Consider the following 21,234-nt stretch of genomic DNA (forward strand, 5'->3'; position numbering starts at 1 on the left):
ATCATGTTATTTCTGCCATGGCCTGGGCAATTAGTGGGCATGGAAGGTTGCTTTAAGCTCTATTATGAAATGGTCTGACCAGGTAGTAACATTAGCAGAGCAGGAAGATCACTCGGTCAAGATACCACTAGGAGAAGACTCTGGAAACAGTCCAGGTCTGTCCCTTCCTCTCTAAAGAAGGCTCATGAGTGGGAAGGCAGTCTTCTAGTTCTAGAGAATTCTAAATGTAGAATTTCCTTGATTTTTTTTTTTTTTTTTTGAGAAATTAAACATTTTTTATTGAAGTTCTAACCTGTGGGAAAATACTGTTTAAAAGATTCTGGGGATATTGAATTTAAGAAAAAGAGAAATCAGTATATTAAACATTACACTTAAAGCATTGATGATTCATCAATTAAATATTAACAGAAGCTGTTATGAATGAGTGTAAAAGATTTATCCTATTGTCTTTATACGATTTTTTAATTTAGTTTTTAAAATTGATAATACTTCACATAATTAAAAATTCAAAAGATACAAAAGAATATGCAATGAAAAGTCTTCCTGCCAATTCTGTCCTCCAGTTATCAGGAGGCAATCAACGTCACCAGTTTCTTGCTCTTGTGCAGAGTGAGGACAAGAGGACAATGGGAACACATTGAAATTCAGGTGCTTTACCTGGTCACTCCACCACGTCACTGCCACGTGAAGGCTGTAGTCACAGCAAACTTTGGGATCAGCCCAGCTTCGCCAGGTCTCGAAGGCCTCAATGAGGGAGCCACCTTTCTGAGGAATGGCGAAATCAATAATCATGGTGGTGCCTCCTGCGAGAGCAGCCTGGAATCATAAGAGGTTTTCAGCAAATTAGCTATCAATTTCCTAGTTAAGTCATTTATCATCTTGAACAATGTCCATTTGTAAGCACTTGGGCAAACTCGATGGGTCCAGGAAATTGCAAAAAGATGCTGCCTGTTTAAATGACCCAGAAGGGCATGAATAGGCTTTTCATAAATTAAGTTTAAACTATTAAACCTGCTGGAATTGCTTCTGCAAAAAGAATGTCATATCTGATAAGACGAAAATGGCTTTGACTCAAAGAAAACAGAGTGAGGATTGTAAAGAAAAATCAAAATGGAAAAGTGGAAAAAATTCACACATTTTTCTTCTTGAGAAGCAATATTCATTATTATAAAATTCCATTTTATTAGAATCCATCCTGATGAACTGTATCTCTAACTGTCCTGTGGCCCTCTCAGAATCCTGGGAGACTTACATGGTTCCAGTCTTGCCTCCATTCCCAGAAACCAAATGGTGACCCCTTTATCTTTCTTAGATTTGCACCTGTCCCTCTGTGCACTGCTACCACCCTGGTCTTAGTTCAGATCCTTCTCATTCCTCACCTTGACTATTGTAAGAGTCCTGATTGATCTTCATCTCCCACTCCCTCCAATACAAACCCCTCATTGCAATGAGAGAGGTATTTCCAAAGCACAAATGTGACCACTGGACTCCAAAGATGAAAACTGAGTGCTTCTCCCTGCCTCTGCACAAACTGGAATCTTTATAACATGGTCTATAAATCCCCGCATTCTGCCTCAACTTGCAATATACCCCTTAGCATACTATATTACATTACATCACTGCTAATTTAAAAACTGTTACTAAATCACATGCCTTTGACGAATTATTTAAATTGATTTCAATTAAACTAAAATCACAAGATGGTTCATTGTTTTTAATTGTTGTATTCAGACACTGTAGATGAAGAAAACATAGACAGGAGGGATGCTAGCACAGTGGCTTAGACCATGGACCTGGGAGGCTCACGGGCACCAGGGCACAAAGCTCAGCATCAACACTTATTCGCTGTGGTCATCTGAGCAATTTCTTAACCTCCGTGTGCCTTTAGTTCGCCATCTGCAAAGTGAGGACAATTGTACCTAAACCATAGGCTTGATAGGAGGATTAAACTGAGGTAATGTATACGGAATGCTTAGGTCCAGGAGCCTTGGCTCATGCCTGTAATCCCAGCGCTCTAGGAGGCTGAGGTGGGAGGAGAGCTTGAGCCCAGGAGCTCAAGACTAGCCTGGGCAACACGGTGAAAACCCCGTCTCTACAAAAATGAAAAATTAGCCAGGCATAGTGACACATGCCTGCAGTCCTAGCTACTTGGTAGACTGAGATGAAAGGATCACTTGAGCCCGGGAGTTCGAGGACGCAGTGAGCTGTGATTGCACCACTGCATGCAAGCCTGGGCAGCAGAGAGAGACCCTGTCTCAAAAATAAACAAATAAATAAAAATAAAGTGCTTAGTACAGAGTTTGATTCATGGTAAGTGCCTTATGAGTTGAGCACTACTATTTCAGGATTAGGAATTTTTCCATCTTCCCTATATCGTGTTATCACCAGAAATGTGGTCATGTTACAACACAGGAAGGGGCAGTGCCTCTACCTCTCTTTCTGGCCCCCGCCACCCTCCCCCAGCGGCCTCCAGATATACCGGATGCCCCCATGTCCTACCTGATATGCCAACTCTATTCTACCCCCACTTTTCTTGCTTACTTCAATAGATTTTTATTTTTCCTTAACTTACTTGACCCAACTCCAATTCCTTTTGCTCTCAAAAATTTCACTTTTCGTACAGGATCTGGTACATTGTCTCCACCTTTAAATAACACTGCCTTATCTGTGGCAAAATAATACATATTTGCATTTCTTAAGAAAACCCTATTGATGTAATGAAAATACTAGGAAAAAAAAATCCTCGGGCTTTGTATTTTTATTTGAATACAGATTAATCTTCTTACCTTCTTCCTTCTTAAAGTGTCTTCCCAGTATGACAAGACATCCCTTGAGGATGAAGGACATTTTTCTAATAGAATCTGCTGTTAATTAAAGCATTAGAAGAAAGTCCTCTTTTAGCATCTACTGAACTAGAAAATCAAGCATAAAGAACTATTCTTTCTATTCTTTCCCTATTCTTTCTATTCTTTCCCTATTCTCTATTTCTCCACGCAGGATGTGGAGAAACTAGATACACAGCTGGTGGGAATGTAAAGTGGTACAGCCACTTTGGAAAACAGTTTGGAACTCCTCTCACAGTTAAAAATAGAGTTACCACAGGACCAAGCAATTCCACTCCTAGGCCTATAGCCAAGAGAAATGAAAACATGTTCTCGTAAAAACTTGCACACAAATATTCACAGCAGCATGATCCATGATAGCCAAAAAGTAGAAATTATACAAGCAAAACAATACAATATCCATCGACTCATGAATGGATAAACAAAATCTAATATATTCATACAATGGGATAGTATTTTACCATAAAAGGAAATGAAGTACTGACATACACTATGACATGGGTGAAGTTTGAAAATATGATGCTAAGTGAAAGAAGCCAGTCACAAAGATTATATATTGTGTGATTCTATTTATATGAAATGTCCAGAAGAGGCAAATCCATGGAGCAAGTGGAACAGTGGTTGTCTGGGGCTGGGTGGAATGAGGAGAGTCCAAGGTGATAGCTAAAGGGTATGGTGTTTCTTTTGGGAGTATCAAAAGTGTTCTGGCCGGGCATGGTGGCTCACGCCTGTAATCCCAGCACTTTGGGAGGCTGAGGCAGGTGGATCACCTGAGGTCAGGAGTTCGAGACAAGCCTGGCCAACATGGTGAAACCCCATCTCTACTAAAAATTCAAAAATTAGCTGGGCATGGTGGTGGGTGCCTATAATCCCAGCTACTAGGGAGGCTGAGGCAGGAAAATTGCTTGAACCTGGGAGGCAGAGGTTGCAGTGAGCCGAGAAAGTGCCACTGTACTCCAGCCTGGGTGACAAGAGCAAAACTCCATCTCAAAACAAACAAACAAACAAACAAACAAACAAACAAACAAACCAAAAGGTATTCTACAATTGATTGTGGTGATGCTTGCACAACTCTGTGAATACACTAAAAGCCATTGTCCTATACGCTTTAAATGGCCGAATTGTATTGTAGGTGGATTCTATCTCCATAAAACCAGAAAAGGTCTACACATCCAAGCCATTATATGTAGCGAAGGAAATGGTAGATTACACAAATAATTAGGCAATGATTCTGCCCTCCGGGTGTTTATAGGAGAAGCAGAAATATTGTAATAACAGGTAGCAAGTCTACTTTTATAATAAACAGTAGTATAAACAGTAGTACAAAAATTGCTAAAGGGAGGTAAAATTCGCTAAGCTCCCTAGAAGGGGTACAGAGAAAAGATGGCTGGGAATTCAGAGGAGAGAAAGATCAACTCAGAGATCAGAGATGGCTTGGATTTCAATCAGGATTAGGACATACACGTGGAAGTTTCCAATTAAGTGTAATAATATCTGACTCACAGCAAGTGCTGTGATGCTGTTTTTGTGCACCATGATGCTCTAGGAACTATTCCAATGTTTTGCATATTTTAACCATCTCAAGAGCTCTACAGTAGGTACTATGGTTAACTCCATTTTAGAGTGATGAAAACTGAATACAGAAAACCTAGATGATGGGTTGATGGGTGCAGCAAACTACCATGGCACATGTATACATATGTAACAAATCTGCACATTATACACATGTATCCCAGAACTTAAAGTAAAATAAAGAAAAAATAAACTGAATACAGAACCATCAATAACCTGGCCAAAGTCTCATAGCCAGCAAGGAACAATGGCAGGGTTGGAACCTGAGTCATCAGGTCCTAGAGCCTGAGCCTCCAGGAAACGTGAACTGCATGAGGAGGAGCTCTGAGGAAGAAGATCTGGGGGGAAGAGGTAGCAGCTCAGCAGAAAGTGTTAAAGGGCAGAATTAAGGTGACTGGGGACCATATAAAGTGGTGGTCCCAGAGGAGAAAGACAGGGCAATGATTGTTTTTAGTTGTGAAGGGAGTCAGGTGAGGCGATTTGACTAGGATGAGTGAGAAGATGGCAGGCAAGTGGACAGAGGAGGAGCATGATCTGCACTTAGGAGGAATGTGAATGAAGTGGGGAACATCCTGAGAGTGAGGTGCCTGGCGACGTGTGCACCTGGTGGCATTTGCAGACAGGAAGACATACCGACCTGTTTCCAAAGAGCATACAAGACTAGGAGAAAATGTAGGAGTGACCTAGTAGAGGATGCCATAGGGGTCCCGAAATTGGCCGGAATGGTCAGGGAGACAGAAGACATGACAACATGAGCCACAATAACATGCTTCGGAACATACCAATACTCAGCACGAACACAAAACCACACTGAGCCAAGACAAAATGTTTACAGTGGCTGGTTCGGGTGGTATAATTCCAGGCCATTTAAATTTTCCCCTACTTAAAATTTATTTTCAATATTTTCTAAACTTTCTATTAAAATCATAATTTTTATATGAAAAACAAATATCTTACATATAAATATATGACACAAGGCATATATATGTACAGTCATGTACCATAATGGTGTTCTGATCAATGACAGGACCACAAATATGACGGTGGCCTCATAAGATCACAGTACCATATTTCTACTGTACCTTTTTTATGTTTAGCAATGTTTAAATACACATTTATTATTGTGATTGCCTATGGTATTCAGTAGACTAACTACTGAACAGGTTTGTAGCCTATAAGCCAGAGGTCATAGCATATAGCCTAGGTGTGTAGTAGGCTCTACCATCTAGGTTTGTGTAAGTACACTCTATGATGGTCTCACAACCACACATTTGCCTAATGACACATTTCTCTGAATGTATTCCTGCTATTAAGTGACACATGACCATATATGGTGTATAAATTAAATAGATAGAGCTGTTGATGGTCTTCTTACCAGATTGAAGATATGATAGTCAAAGGGCCACTCTTCTAAAACTAAAGCAGATGAAAATTCTTGGGGCTACAATTTGAAAGCTCTTTTTTTTGAGACGGAGTCTCGCTCTGTCGCCCAGGAGGGAGTGCAGTGGCCGGATCTCAGCTCACTGCAAGCTCTGCCTCCCGGGTTTACACCATTCTCCTGCCTCAGGCTCCTGAGTAGCTGGGACTACAGGCGCCTGCCACCTCGCCCGGCTAGATTTTTGTATTTTTTAGTAGAGACGGGGTTTCACCGTGTTAGCCAGGATGGTCTCGATCTCCTGACCTCGTGATCCCCCCATCTCGGCCTCCCAAAGTGCTGGGATTACAGGCTTGAGCCACCGCGCCTGGCCAATTTGAAAGCTCTTAAATGAGGGTTGATCACAAATGCTCCACCTTCCTAATTAACTAGGAGCAGGAAAGAGAGAGGAGAGGAACAGCCACTTATCTTTTGCTTCTTCTTGTTCTGTTTCTTATCCCCATTTTTATCTCCCTCTTCTCAACCCGAGACTGGGAATGAGTTTGGAGAAGCTGTATTGAATCGGAAAGGATGGCTGGGGCCGAATTTCTCTCAAATAGCTACATGAAGCCTAGTTATTTCCTTTGCTTTTATTCCTGATTGACTTCTTTCCATTTTTATTTGTCAGTTAGCCAAACAAAATGGATTTAGCTTTTCTAATCTTGGCTCACAAATCAATTATTTCAGCTCCTAATTACTTTTGCTGTTCTTCCTTGTAAACTTTCCAATTTATTTTAAAAACTCTTGGGGGACAGGGGAGCCCATGCTGCTTCCAGAAGAAATGCAGTGGAACAGAAATTGAGATAGACTCTAACAGTGGGTCATAATGTTACACAAGATTTTGTTTAAGAATATTCCATCGTAAATTATTACTGAAAGTACAGTAGTTATCTCTTATCCAAGAGGGATACATTCCAAGACCCCCAGTGGATGCCTGAAACTGAGGATAGTATTGAACCCTACATATACTATATTTTTTCCTATATGTACATACCTATGATAAAGTTTAATTTATCATTGGGCACAGTAAGAGATTAACAGCAATAACTAATAAAAAATAGAACAAATAGCCAGCATTGCTCTTGCACTTTGGGGCCATTATGAAGTAAAATAAGGGTGACTTGTGGGTGGCCACAAGCACTGCAATACTGCGACAGTTGACGTGATAACCGAGCCAACTACTAAGTGACTGATGGGCCGAGAGCATCTATAGCATGAATGCACTGGACAAAGGGAGGACTCACATCCCAGTCCCAGGCAGGATGGAGCAGGATGTCTTGAGATTTCATCACACTACTCAGGATGTTGTACAATATAAAACTCATGATTGTTTATTTCTGGAATTTTCTGCTTAAGATTTTTGGACTATAGTTGACCTCAGGTAACTGCAGAAATTGAAACTATGATTCAGGGTACACTACTGTATCCAAATGCATTTTCTCCCCTTTTTTGGTGCCACCAAATTTTTATTTCTAAGCTTATCCTAAAACAAGTGACTTTGTTTCACTAAAATTCATCACAGAACCCGCACTACCCAAGTAAAACAAAAAGAAACCCAACAGTATGTTTGAGCCTTAGGGAGAAAAGTTCGTGGCTGAATTTCTAACTCTGTCACAATCACTGAAACCTATGAAAACAAGTTTCATGATCCCAACGTCTGTCCGAAATCCAGAAGCACACTCAGCTTTGTAAAGATGTCTTGTACATTCCTGTCCACACTTGGCTTCTTGCCTCCCTAAGTTTGGAATATTAATCACACTATCATCCATTCCACCAGAAACTTAAAGAGTTATGCTTGACACCCACTTTTCTTCCCTGTATCCCCAAATCCAATCCATCAACAAGACCTTGGAGGCTGTCTCCTATGAACTCCAGGAGCCTCTCCACTCCTGCATCTTCACCTCTACTGCCCAGTGCCACCATCATCTTCCCACTGGGCTAGCACAGTGAAGAAATGAGAAGGGAGGAAAAACAGAAAGGAAGAGGGCCATAAAGAGGGTGGGTTAATGAGTAGGTTACCACTGTGAGCAACCAGAGTTCAGTCCCCAGAAAATCCTCAGAGCAACAATGTGAACACAACTCCAAGGTAGAAGGTATATCTACTATATGTCTGCCTAGCCATATCTGCCACTTCCAATCTTTTACTGAGTTCTCTTTGCTCTGAAGACGGAGAAAAAACAATTGTTGCTCAACCCATAAGGTCCTGCATGACCTGAACTTTAGCTTTCTCCAAAGCTCTCTACTGAGTTGTTCCCTCTCAACTCATTCACTCCGCTCCACTGACTCTGTCCCTGCCTCTCTTAGGAGACCTGAGTTCTTTCCCATTTCAGAGAGAGACATCATTCATGTTCTTCCCTCCTCTACCCATTCCTGTGCTGAGTCCAAGCAATTCTTAACCCTGGATCATGCTGGAATAATACAGAAAGCATTTACTCCATTCCCCAGAGATTCTGATTTAATCAATGTTGTTTCATCTCTGTATGTTCTGTGCCCATTGCAGTACCTGGCACATGAATATTCTCTAAATGTTTGAAGGGGAAAGGAAGAGAAGGACCAGTGAATTTCCCCAAAAGTTAAGAGATGGAATAATTATGATGGTTCACTTTTCCAATAGCAAACTGGGAAACCTGTGTAAGTTGTGTGTTAGTGTGAAATGTCATTTCCCAAAAATATTGCTAGTCCTGGCCCCGGAGTTTCCTAGATCCTTCTATGAAAATGTTAATATGGAATGTCAATGCAGACCACATCTGAAGGCTGAATGCTCAGTTTTTCCAAAGTTCGCTACCAAATCAGTGTTAACTAGGACTTTTAACAAACACAGTTTTAATTTATTTCTGTATCTCTGCCTCAAATAACTTCTTGACTTCTAAAAAAGATTACATTTTGTTTTACTTTCATGTGAATTTTAAGGTCTTTGCTTTTATGTGTGAAAAACAGATCCTCAGGCTCAGGAACTCATCCATGACTATCACTATATAATGCAGTTTCCCTGTTAGGTGGAATGAAACATAACAGAAAAATTGAAGTGTCCTTTCTCAACTTGTTACTCGACGTGTGAGAAGAAAGCACAAAGCAGTGTTGAGGCGTAGATGCTGGGCAGTTGCCCAGGCTCACTTGTCAGCCAAGTAAGCAGCTCAGAAACACAACCAGGTGATGCAGGCCACTGTGACTGATGACTCAGCAAAGGGGAAAATGCCGGATGTCACTGACCTCACATGTTTACTAAAAAATTGTCACAATCATCAAAGCACAGTCTATAAAGCTCAAACTTACTACATAAAATTTCTTATCAAAGTCCAGACAGATTAGAGACCCATATGCCTCTAGTCTGTTTACCACTGAGAACAAATACCATGGTTTTCATCTCTATAACCTCTGCACCAGCTACAATGCCTGGCACTTAGTGGGTTTCCAAGAAATACCTGTTGACTAAATTAATGGAACCTAACAGCCAACTTGAAAAATCCTTAGTTTGGGATTATTCCATAGTAGATGGCAGTTGAGGCTCTAGAATACGCCACTGTAGCATAAAGATTATTTTGAGCTCCAGATATTTGAGAATAGGGGTTGTTTTTTGTTTGTTTTCCTTAAGTCCCCAATCTGCTACAAAGCAAAGCCTCCCCAAAGACCTCAATTATCATAGATTCCCTCTCCAGGGATTTCATACCAGGGATGATTGACTTATCACTAGAGACTTGGAAGCTGACACCATACCTAAATAGACATTGTCACAAAACTATCATATGTCCCATATCTCCTTCTAAGGGCCTATTTATCTTTTCTAAAAGTCATTTGTTTTCCTATGTGTCTTTTCTCCCCATGACCGTCCCCTATTAAGAAGTTGTTTGTTTTTTTGCAAGTGCCTGCTCCGCCTTCTCCGCCTTCCCTTATTCTGGTAAGACAGTGTATAACCCCCAAAATCTAGCCCCCTCCTTGAGTCACATTTTTCTGTGAATTCCTACATATGTATGTGAATTTTTTTAATTAGTCTTTTCTTTTGTGAATCTCTCTTTGGTCAGTTTAATTTGCAGGCCCCCAATTACTAAACATAAGAGGGTCAAGGAAAAGATTTTCCTGCCTGACAGAAGCATCATGGAAACCTTGATTTCTAGACTACCTCTCTCAGACATTGGTATGGTCTGGCTCTGTGTCCCCAACCAAATCTCATGTTGAATTATAATCCCCAATGTTGGGGGAGGGACCATGTGGGAGGTGACTGAATCATGGGGGCATATTTCCTTCTTGTTGATCTCATGAGTGAGTTCTCATGAGCTTCCAGAGGCCTCCCCAGTCATGCCTCCTGTACATCCTGTGAAACTATGAGTCAATTGAACCTCTTTTCTTTATAAATTACCCCGTCTCAAATAGTTCTTTATAGCAGTGTGAGAACAGACTAATACAGACATTGAAAACACCCAGACCAGATATGTGAGAGAGAAAACAAGGGGTGGAGGTGAATAGCATGCCTATGGAATATCAAAGCTGAAAGAAGGCAAGTTGTGGAATCTAAGTTCAGTGAAAGGATTCCTAACACACAACACCCTTAACAGAACCAAAACTTTAGTTAGCATCAAGTGGTTTCAATTAATCTTTGAGTTTTTTTTTTTTTTTTTTTTTTTTTGCTTCTTCTGATTAGTCTGAAGTTAAGTTTGTAATCATTAAATAGCCATTCAAGGAAACCACGGAATTACAAACCCTCAAAGCTGGAGCATCTAAACTACTAATACAACACGAATGTTCAAAGCTCAGCCTCTCCAGTTATTAAAGAGATGATCTTTTAAAGACAGTAAGGAGTGCTATGTTTTTCCTCTGAAATTAACACAGATTTTTTAAAAAGTCATTATCCAGGCTGGGCACAGTGGCTCACAGCTGTTAATTCCAGCACTTCGGGAGGCTGAGGTAAGTAGATCACTTGAGCTCAGGAGTTTGAGATCAGCCTGGGCGACATAGTGAGACCCTGTCTCTACAAAAAAAAAAAAAAAAAAAAAAAAAAATACATTAGCTGGGTATGGTGGCATGCACCTACAGTCCCAGCTACTCGGGAGGTTGAAGTGGGAGGATTGCTTGAGCCTGGGAGATTGAGGCTGCTGTGAGCTGAGATTGCACCACTGCATTCCAGCCCGGGTGAGAGAATGAGACCCCCGCCTCAATAAAATAAAATAAAATAAAATAAAATAAAATAAAATAAAATAAAATGTCATTATCCAATATCGACCAGAATGCAGTGAAATGAGAATGATAATGGGCACATAAACTGAAGAGTAGTTTGAACGAATGTGCTAAACTCCTTTAAGATGTGTCTAATACTCATTGGCCCAGGCATTTTACTCTAAGGGATGATTTCTGAGGCAATCATCAAGAATATTAACAATAATTTACATATAAGGATGTCTGTCACAGCATTGCTATATAGTGGAAAAAAACTGGAGATCACCAAAATGTTCATCATGGAGAAGATGAGAACTGAACCATCAATATTTGGGAAATAGGAAGAAAAATGAGTTTAAAACTTGGAGGAGAGGTCACGTTTGGTTTGGAACATGCTGAGTTTGAGGTTCTTCTGGGATATCCAGGTTGTGATATCTAGAGACAGGCAGATATTGAGGGCTGCTGCTTAAGGAATATGGAGGCTGGAGAGAGAGATCTGAGACTCAGCCTCAGAGAGGATAATGTGGCCACAAAATCACGTTCACCAGTGGTATTTAAGGACAGGGGAAATGGTTAATGAACAAGGCTGACTCCAATCAGTATGCCCAATTTGGTAGAAGGAAACAAATGTTTGTTTATATGTCCCCCCCAACAAAGAAATATCTAGAAGGATAGGGAGCCAAATGTTAAAATTATAGGTGATTTAAATATTATTTTTCTTTATACTCATCTGCATTTTTCTTTTTTAAAAAAGCAGTTAATTCATTTAACTAATGCATATTGAGTGACTACAATGTGCCAGCATTTTCTTAAGGTCTGGATGATAAGTACATATTGTTTTTATAACTTAAAAAACTCTTTTTGAATTGCTCATCTAACCAATGCCTCATTTCACAGATAAGAAAATGCTGACAATCCTGAGAGAGGAAGTTACTTGCCCAAGGTCACAAAATCAGCCCATACAGCTCCTGAAGCCCAGCCTGGAGCTCCGGCAAGCTATAGAAAAGGGGATTTGATTTGCAACCAAGGTTTTTGAAGCACAGCTCTTCCACAAGTTGCAGAAGCTCTATAAATACAACTGTAAATGCGTGGTGTGCTTAATCACATGCCTCACACTGCCTTGTAAGTAATCACCACAATGGCATTTTACCAAAAAGTTTCAAAGCAAAATGTAATTTCCTTTCTCAATAATTTTGAGAACTTTTTGTCCTTTACAATAAAGAAACAAGAAAAGCAAAAAAGATAAGTGTGTTGCACAGTTTCCCAATATTTAAAAAGATGTTCCTCCTGCCAGCTACTGACACTACTGGGTTTTTAATACAACTCCACCCACTCCAACCTGCATACACCTCTGAATATAAATTTATGTATATTTGAAAACTTGGCAAACTCTTATACTTCATTCTCTTATCACAGAATGTAGTAAAAGCAAAGTCACAATTCTTTCAAATTTATGGAATTCATACTACCTATTGAATAAAAAATTCCATTATCCTTCCTCATAGATATTGAATTATCTGAAGACCACTGTACATCTGGTATAGACCAACAAAATGAAATATGATTTCTTTAAAGCAGAACATTATTTCCATTAGTTACTTCAGAAAGCTTTTACCTGTAATTAAGCTAATCAATTATAGGCTTTAAACCAATCTCTGACATGAATTAGATTTACGAAATAAATAACCTTTAGTTAATGTATATTTGTTTTTAAAATTGAGTCCCATCACAATCTAGTGATCGATAAATAGAGTACCACAAATAATATTCTTTTCTATTTGTCAGGTATTATAAATGATCAGCCTGCTGGATGTAGAATGCAAACAGCTATTGGTCTAACCTTTAGGGGCCCATCTCCTGAAAGCATAATATATCATTTTTACTTCATGTTTTTTCTGTACTTAAGGTCCATTTCTGCAGCCTTACAGATGATGTGGCTATAAATGCATGTATTATACAAATGCCTTATAAACCGAATACCTGCAGTGTGTATTTATTTTGATAACCTTAACTGCCTCTAGCTTTAGGAAAGTGAAGAGCTACTGTCTTTTCTAAAGATGACTCTGCTCTATTTTCGAGAAAAGATGCCTCGCATTAACATGTAACTTATGTGGCTTTGTCATCTATCACTTGCCACCCTGACAAATCTAAACATTAGATGTTTTTTCAAAAGAACAGACATTAATAGGTAACAGCTTTAGCAATGGGTCAGGCAGTACTGAATTTGAAGAGTCACTCGATCAGTTACAGCCCTAGGTGTACAACCTTAGGCAGGTAACTTAAGCTTCAGTTTCCTCAACTGTAAAAAAGTAGACAATGACATCTGGGATTTTTGGAAGATAATGCATAACTTATGACATTGCCTGGTATGTGCTTGATAAAATAGATGGTACTTATAGGTATAAATAAGAAGATGTTTTTCAAGTTTAACATATCATACAACCAGTATTTACAAAAGGCTCATCTTTGTCTCTAGCTCCCCAAAACAAACACCCACCAACGTTGCTTTGGGGATTATTGTGAAGGCCAGGAAAGAAGACAGAATAACTCTATAATGCCCTTCGTCCAGAATTCAGGCCAATGTAATGTTCATGTTTATCTATACTTCCCCATCTGGTTCACTTTATGAAGCCTCAGCTGTTTCTGGCGTGGCAGTGGTTACCTCTTGGGATCCAACCAACTGACTCTGAAGTAGACTATTGCAACACAGCCCCTTTGTGAGTACTGTTTAATATTCAACAGGACTTTGGTATTTGCTAAACCTTTGACCTTAATATCTCTGACCATATTGTTTTCTGCTTAAGATCCTAAACTCATGAAGAACATGTTTTTGTTTAATGTTTTCACAACTTTTAAGTACAGAAATGCTTAGAGGATCGGTTGGTGGATAAATCCTTTGAGATGTTGACAACATACTATACCCCATAAGGACCTACATTCTCAGTTAAGAATTGTAAATCTCTCTAAACTAGAGAATCCCAGAATGGCTAAGGAACAGATAGAAGACCAGGAAGACCCCACTTCTCAGGATCTTGGAGCATGCAAAGATAATCTTAAGAAAGAGAGAGATTGCCCCCATCCCCCACAGCATTCCAGTTCCTCTTCTTTGCTGCTTCATCTGGACGGCAGAAAGAGAATAAAAGCTACTGCTCGGCTGTAAGAAGGAGAATGATGCTAGTGGTCAGAAATAGCAGCTCCCCACCTTGCAGATGGGAGTGTTCAATGGGATGCCCTGCCATCAGCAAAGGACTTTGTTAATGATAAGTCTATGACAACAGAAAGGGCTTGTGATATGACTGCAAGTTCTGATATTTTAAATACAGGTGTACACACACAGACACATGAACAATATGATCTCAATTATGTAAAACAGAGCATATTAAAACGCACCAAAACATTGGCTGTCACTGAGAGGGAGAATTATTAATGTTTCTCTTTTTTTTACTTTCCTATTATTTTTCCAATTGTTTCTTATAATCACATATTGTTTTGATAGCTAAAAAATTCATTAAAATGTAAAAATAATTTCATTCAAATTCAGTGCATATTACTTTTTAGCAAAAGGGAAAAATAAATAAACAAAACAAAGTTTGCTAATCTTTAAAGCAGACAATGATCTGTCCTACAAAAGACTTTATTGACATAATGATAAAGGTTGATAATTAGTAATCAGGGAGAAGCTTTCCAAATGGTGATCTGAGCAGCTTTCCCAGATCCTTCTCTCTGGGTCAAATCTACCTGCCTTCCTTTTTTTCTGTTAAACATTCCCGTCAATCATAGAGGATTGGGGAACTTGGAGAGGGAGAAGTGTAAGGAGAGCAGAACTGTCAGAAATCAGTAGATGAATGAAGTAGCTATCACCAAAACTGCTTTGAAAGACCGTCAGCCTGTCCACAGTAACATGGGAAGAGAAAGACAGAGGGGTGGAGGGGGTTGGGGGGAGAAGGAAGGGAGGGAGCAATGGAGAGAGAGAGGGAGGGAGGAAGGAAGGAAGTCTACTATACACTGGACTTAATAGCCCAACTTGTTTCGTACATCAAGGTGTGGTCCAAGTGAAAAGCCAAGGCCCTTAGGATATCAATACACCTTCACTTTGGAAGGAGCCATTTCTCTCAAGGCAGCTCAAAACACAGGACTCAAGGAGGGTGTGGGCTTTACTTTAGCCCAAGTGCTGAGAGTAGAATTTTCACTCTATGTTCCTGTAAAGCTGCTCTGTTAGGCTCTTGATCTTGTGTTGAGGAGGTTTGGGGAAATGTTGCAGGGGTGTCCAATCTTTGGCTTCCCTTGTCTTGGGCCACACATAAAATATACTAACACTAACGACAGCTGATGAACTAAGAAAAGAAGTTGCAAAAAAAAAAAAAATCTCATAATGTTTTAAGAAAGTTTATGAATTTGTGTTGGGCCACATTCAAAGCCATCCTGGGCTGCATGCCGCCTGCAGGTTGGACAAGTTTGGTTTAAGTTTCCTTCATTGACCCAAACTTCTAGGCCTTTGTATCTAGAGAAACCCAAGCCTACCTCCACCTGGGGAGTGGTGATCTGACTGCCCTCCTGCAACATCAGTAAAACTATGGGTACTCCAGCAGCAAGAATGCTGTGTCCCCAGCGCAAGTGGGATGGAGAAGAGAGCCTGTGAGGCTGCGCTGGTGTGTGTGAGTGCTGCGAGATCGTTTCTGGAATACTTTTTCTTCTAAACCCTGGTCGGAGCTATATTTTTTTCTACTGCGGGTGGGAGTGGGGGCAGAGGGTAGGGGACGGGAACGTGAACACAGTGGGCATCTAGCCCACTCAGACATATCACCCGTCACACTGCTCACTTTGAGTCAAGGCTGGAACTACCAGGTGAATGGATTTTTCATTTGGTTTTGGCTGGGGATAAAGGATGGGTCGAAATGGTTGGGAGAAATGACTGGGACTGCTTACTTTAAAAAAAGATTCTAAAGAAGGTATGGAAGATTTCTGACTGCCACAGGACACCAATCAAAATGGGGTGGCGGGGGGATTTGGGGAGTAAGCGGTATAGAGAAATGAGGTTAAGGGGATGGTCTTAAACTCGTCAAATTAAGCAAAGGGAGGAGTCGAGGGCGTCTGGTTGAGTCAAGGCTGCTGGGTTGCTGCCCAGAAGGGGCCCCTGGAAGGGACCCCAGCCAAGAGAATCTGAGTCCCCTCTGACACCCGCCGGGGCTGCGCTCCTTCCGGCCCACCCAGCCCCTCAGCACCGCGCTGTGCGAGGTGGCCCTGCTGGGGACCCCAGGACCGCTGGGGAGGCTGCCCGAGGCTCCGTGGGTACCGCGGGGCGGTGGCGAGGCGGGGCAGGTACCTTGGTGCCCTGGTGGAAGTCGTCGATGGACCGCGAGCCCATGAAGGGGAACTCCATGTGCGTGTGTGTGTCGATGCCTCCGGGCAAGACGAGCTTGCCGGCGGCGTCGAGGACCCGCAGCCCCACGGGAGCGCCCCCGGGAGGCAGCAGATCGTGCCCAAGCGCCCGCACCACGCCGTCCTCCACCAGCACGTCGGCCACCTCCGAGAAGTCGTCGTTGACCACGCGACCCCCGCGGATCAGGAGCCGCGAGGGCGCCGCCATGGCAAGGGGCGCGCCGGGTCCTACCCGGCCCGGGATGCGCGCAGGGGCTGGGCTGGGCTGGGCTGGGCTGGCCGGGCTGGGGGTGCCCTCCTGCAAGGTCCCCACCGACAGTCCCCGAGCTCTGGCGCGGGTCGCAAATGCGGAGCACGGCGGCCTGGCGGATTTATGACCTGGCCGCACATGCGGCTCCTCCCCCGGGAAGGCTGGGCTGGAGCCCAAAGGCCGGAATTGAAAAGGTCCGCATGGTCCTGGCACACTCAGATCCCAAGTGTTCTGCGCCCTGAGTCGAGGTATCCACCCAGGCTTCGGAGTCATTGGAAGGGAAAGATCTTGGAGTTTTAAGAGAAAGGGACATGCGTTTTTCATCATAAGATTAGGCGCTTGAGGGAAAGAAATCCACCTCATTCTTTCCCTTGGTTGGGGGTGTGTTTGTACCAAAAGACAGATCCAGAGGGAGAAGGAAAGCAAGAACCATCACCAGAAGTAGCAACAAAAATACCCAAACACACCCAAGCCAGAACAGAGCCACTCGATCTGGGTTTCCTTTTAAACGTTCTTAAGCCAGGAGCAAATTATCATATAATCCCAGTAATTGGCAGACACAGGGAAAGATCAGAGTAAAATATTTAATCTATTTGAAATAAAACGACTTGGTGTCAACTATTCTCCACGTTTTAATGATACAACACATATCAGCAGGTGTTTCTTGGAAAATAACTGGTACTGTAACTCTAAAGATTTAGATTTCTACTCCCAGCTTTTCCACAAAACCAGTTTAGAGATCTTCAGTTAAATCTTTTATTCTCTTGGTTTCTCAGTTTTCTCATATATAAAACTGAGTAATACTTGTTCTTGCCTTCCAGATTTGCTTTGAGAAGCAAATATGATGATGGCTGTGAATACACCTTAATAAAGTGGGAAGCACCATGCAAATTCACTTAAATATTGGTTTTGTAAGGACTACAAAGCTTACCTGACTAGGGGGATTGGTTAGAGGGCTAAGTGAGAAAGATAAACCACATTTCCACCCTCAAGTAGCTAACAGCTAACAGTGACACACATACATATTTCAATATATAAAGCAGAACATTATATATTTGAGCAGGGATAAAGATAAGAATTTAGAGGAAAGAGTGAGTTTATTTCTGGCTTAAAGAAATCAGATATGGAAGATTTGTGAAGAGGTATTTGAACTAGGATACAGAGAATGTGAACACGCAGAGATGAGTGGTGGAAAGAGGACATGGTACTCCAGGTAGAGCGAACAGAGTGTGTAAAGGCACAGAGAGGATGAAGGAATGCACTCCCTGTGGTTAAGCTACGAGGGATAGGCTTACACTGAATCCTGGACCATCCCTTTGCTTATAGGGGAGGAGGAGGAAGAAGAGACAGAGTAGTCAGAGAGAAGGGAGACCACAGGTCTGTGTGATGGACGACAGGAATGCAGAATTTTAAGAAGGGCAACAGGATGGAATCTTGCAGAAGGGTTATGAAGGGCTGTGGGGAGGTGGGGTGGGCATCTGCTGACCAGACATGTATTCTCATCCTTATTCTGTTAAGGGTCACTGGCATTTCTTTGGTGGGAAATCCTCTGCCTGAAGTCTCAGAACACTTGTTTTGGAGAAACTGATGGTGAGAGACAGGACTAGCTGGATTTCCTAGGCTGACTAAAAATTCCTAAGCCTAGTTGGGGAAGGTGACCGCACCTACCTTTAAACATGGGGGTTATATCTTAGCTCACACCCGATCAGTCAGGTAGTAAAGCGGGCTCACTAAAATACAAATTAGGCTAAAAGCAGGAGGTAAAGAAATAGTCAAATCATACATCGCCTGAGAGCACAGGGGGCGGGACAATGATCAAGATATAACCCCAGGCATTCCAGCAGGGAGCGGCAACCTCCTTCGGGTCCCCTCCTATTGTATGGGAGCTCTGTTTTCACGCTATTAAATCTTGCAACTGACTGCACACGCTTCTGGTTTGTGTTTGTTACCACTCCAGCTGAGCTTTTGCTCACCGTCCACCACTGCTGTTTGCTGCTATCGCAGACCCACCGCTGACTTCCACCCCTCCGGATTTAGCAGGGTGTCCGCTGCGCTCCTGATCCAGCGAGGTGCCCATTGCCTCTTCGTCCAGGCTAGAGGCTCGCCATTGTTCCTGCATGGCTAAGTGCCCGGGTTTGTCCTAATAGAGCGGAACACTAGTCCTTGGGTTCCATGGTTCCCTTCCGTGTCCCACGTTTTCTAATAGAGCTATAATACTCACTGCATGCCCGAAGGTTCCATTCTTTGGACTCCATGAGGCCAAGAATCCCAGGTCAGAGAACAATAGGCTTGCCGCCATCTTGGGAGTGGCCCACCACCATCTTTGGAGCTCTAAGAGCGAAGACCCACCCATAACAATGGGACCTCTAGCTCTGTGACTGAGCTGTCACCTAGACTCTTCCAATCAAGGCAGGGAATCCTCAAGCCACAGTGATGATACAGGGATGGGCACATGCTCCAAGCTGACTTCTCATGCCCAAGAAGTGAGTGCAGATCCCAAGACTTCTTGTTTTTAGGTTGAGCAGACAAGAAGCTTGTTCTTTCCTCTTGGACTTGAATCCTAGGGAGTGTAAACAAGGGGCTTCTGGGAGCCTTCTAGACAACACAGAGAAATAGCCCTTCTGTGAATAGAGCCAACATCAAGAACAGGAAGGAGAGATGGAGAGAAGCTGGCTTCTCATGACACTGAGTTCCTGAATCCCACCATGCCTAAAGCCCCCTGCCTAGACTTTCCACTTTTTGCTTAAGCTGATTTGAGTCTTTTGTCACTTGCAGGTTCTACTGACAGACACTGGGAAGATACCTTCTTCATGTTTCGAGACAAGGTGGTCACATGTGACCTCAGAGATGGCATTTTCAAGAGCGGAATGTGAAGTATTATTATTGCCAAATCTCCTAAAGCTTCAGCTTACACAAACCTCAAAATAATTAAAAATTAGAAAGCATCAATAACTTAAAGTTCCATGGATTTGGCTGTCAAGCCAGGAACAAGAAACCCAAGGAGGTTATGCAATTATTGTCAAGGGACCTTTGTGTAAGGGTGAAAGGGGTAATTATAAACATAATGAAATTTCTACAAGCTGTACAAGTAAGCCCCACCTTAGGAAAATAAGATTGGATGTCAGTGCAGTTGTGCCATCCTTTCTGAAACTGTCCAGATTAATGATTTCAAAGGTTTCTTTTATCTTAGACAGTTTACATCATGAAATGCCCTGTAACACAACACAAAACAAACTTCCCACATTTAATTAACTCAAACTTTTATCAAGAAAGGGGCATTGTAGAATGTCACTGAAGCGGGAGGAAATGGCTCACTGAGATTCACTGACGGCAATAAAAGAGAGGGGGTAGTTTTAGGGAGAAATGTTAGCTCACAAAACAGAAGGGACTTTGCCCCTTTCTGGCCATCATTCCCGCACACTAGCTTGCTGGGCAGGTGGCTGAGCCTGGACAAACCTGCTCGGTGGGGGAAACTTGTTCTCAGCACACACTCACCTTCGTTTTCTTTGTCCTACCATACCTCCTCCTTACCCAGACACTCCAGGCCCTCCATGGGCAGTAAACAAGAGTCAGGGGACACAATGTTGGCATTGGGAGAAAGGTGGGATGCAGAGCTCCTGCTGTTCTTCATTCTTGTTGCTGGGGAGAGAATCAGTTGCATTGATGAACATATCAAGGATGTCTGAGAATACATTACTCCTCAGAGGAATCGTTTTAAAGAAGCATTTTACATAATGGTTACAAAGACTGTCAATGCTTAACCCATGAAAACACATCTATCTGGAAGTGTAGGTGAGGGTGATTTGGCAAGAAGAAGTTCCCATCCGTTCTTGATGGTCTACAGGGAGAGAAAGCCTGGAGAAGCAAGCAGGTGACTTTCTTCACTGAATGGTTGAGATTTTGAGAAATGAGTCCACCAGGGTCAGTTGTATTTCAGTCTTCGGCTATCCTGGAGGCACCAAGTTTGCTTTCCCTTTGCTCCTGACCCTCTCCACTCCTACTTGAGGCTCCTGTGGGCTAGGAGAGGTTTTTAGGCTGTTGTTTCCACTGAATGGAAGAGTCCTCTGGGGCACAGGGAAGGAATGGTGAGGGTGGATGAGTGAGACTCAGCAAGGAGAGTTGGGCGTCTCAAAGCAGTGCACATGCACCAGCATCTGTGGAAACTCCAGTTCCCTGGACCACTAAGGGATAGAATTCCCTGGCAGGGTAATGTATGTATACTTGAATCAGTGATGAAAGTGGGCGTTGGGAAAGGTAGATGGCATGGAAAGGGTGGAAGAAAATTGAATGAGGAAATAGTAATCTAATCTAATAGTAATCTGATGCTTCTGCAGAGAGCTTGGGCAAGTCACTTAACAGCTCAGGGTCTCTGCCTCCTCCACAGCTAGGTTGGCAAAAGCTTGTAAGACCCACCCTTCCCACTTTTATAATTTTACACTTCTCTGAATGGAGAGTGCCTGGTATAGTCCTAGAATTACACTCTTCCCAGATTCAGATGAGTGAATTGGGAACCAAGTAAAACTTGCCTTCTAGATTCAGAACTATTTTATTCCTGGTCCTTCCACTGGGGCTAAGTGGATCTCCTTGGAAAGGAGCTACATACAGAGTGTAAAACCTACAGTCCTGGG

General features: G+C 42.3%; 1 protein-coding gene across 2 annotated transcripts in view; it reads right to left on the reverse strand.

Moving 5' to 3' along the window:
* The window catches only part of DPYS (dihydropyrimidinase), an 87,985-nt gene extending 71,288 nt beyond the window's left edge, over positions 1 to 16,697 (reverse strand). For both annotated transcript variants that reach the window (XM_010354481.2, XM_030938002.1), the window contains exons 1-2: positions 16,301 to 16,697; positions 658 to 816 (exon numbers count right to left, since the gene is read on the reverse strand). In XM_010354481.2, the coding sequence (XP_010352783.2) occupies positions 658 to 816; positions 16,301 to 16,564 (423 nt within the window). In that variant the 5' untranslated portion in view covers positions 16,565 to 16,697. The remainder of the gene's footprint in view (positions 1 to 657; positions 817 to 16,300) is intronic.
* Between the last annotated feature and the right edge of the window lie 4,537 nt (positions 16,698 to 21,234).

Source organism: Rhinopithecus roxellana, chromosome 9 (genome assembly GCF_007565055.1).
Source record: "Rhinopithecus roxellana isolate Shanxi Qingling chromosome 9, ASM756505v1, whole genome shotgun sequence".
NCBI classification, from domain to species: domain Eukaryota; kingdom Metazoa; phylum Chordata; class Mammalia; order Primates; family Cercopithecidae; genus Rhinopithecus; species Rhinopithecus roxellana.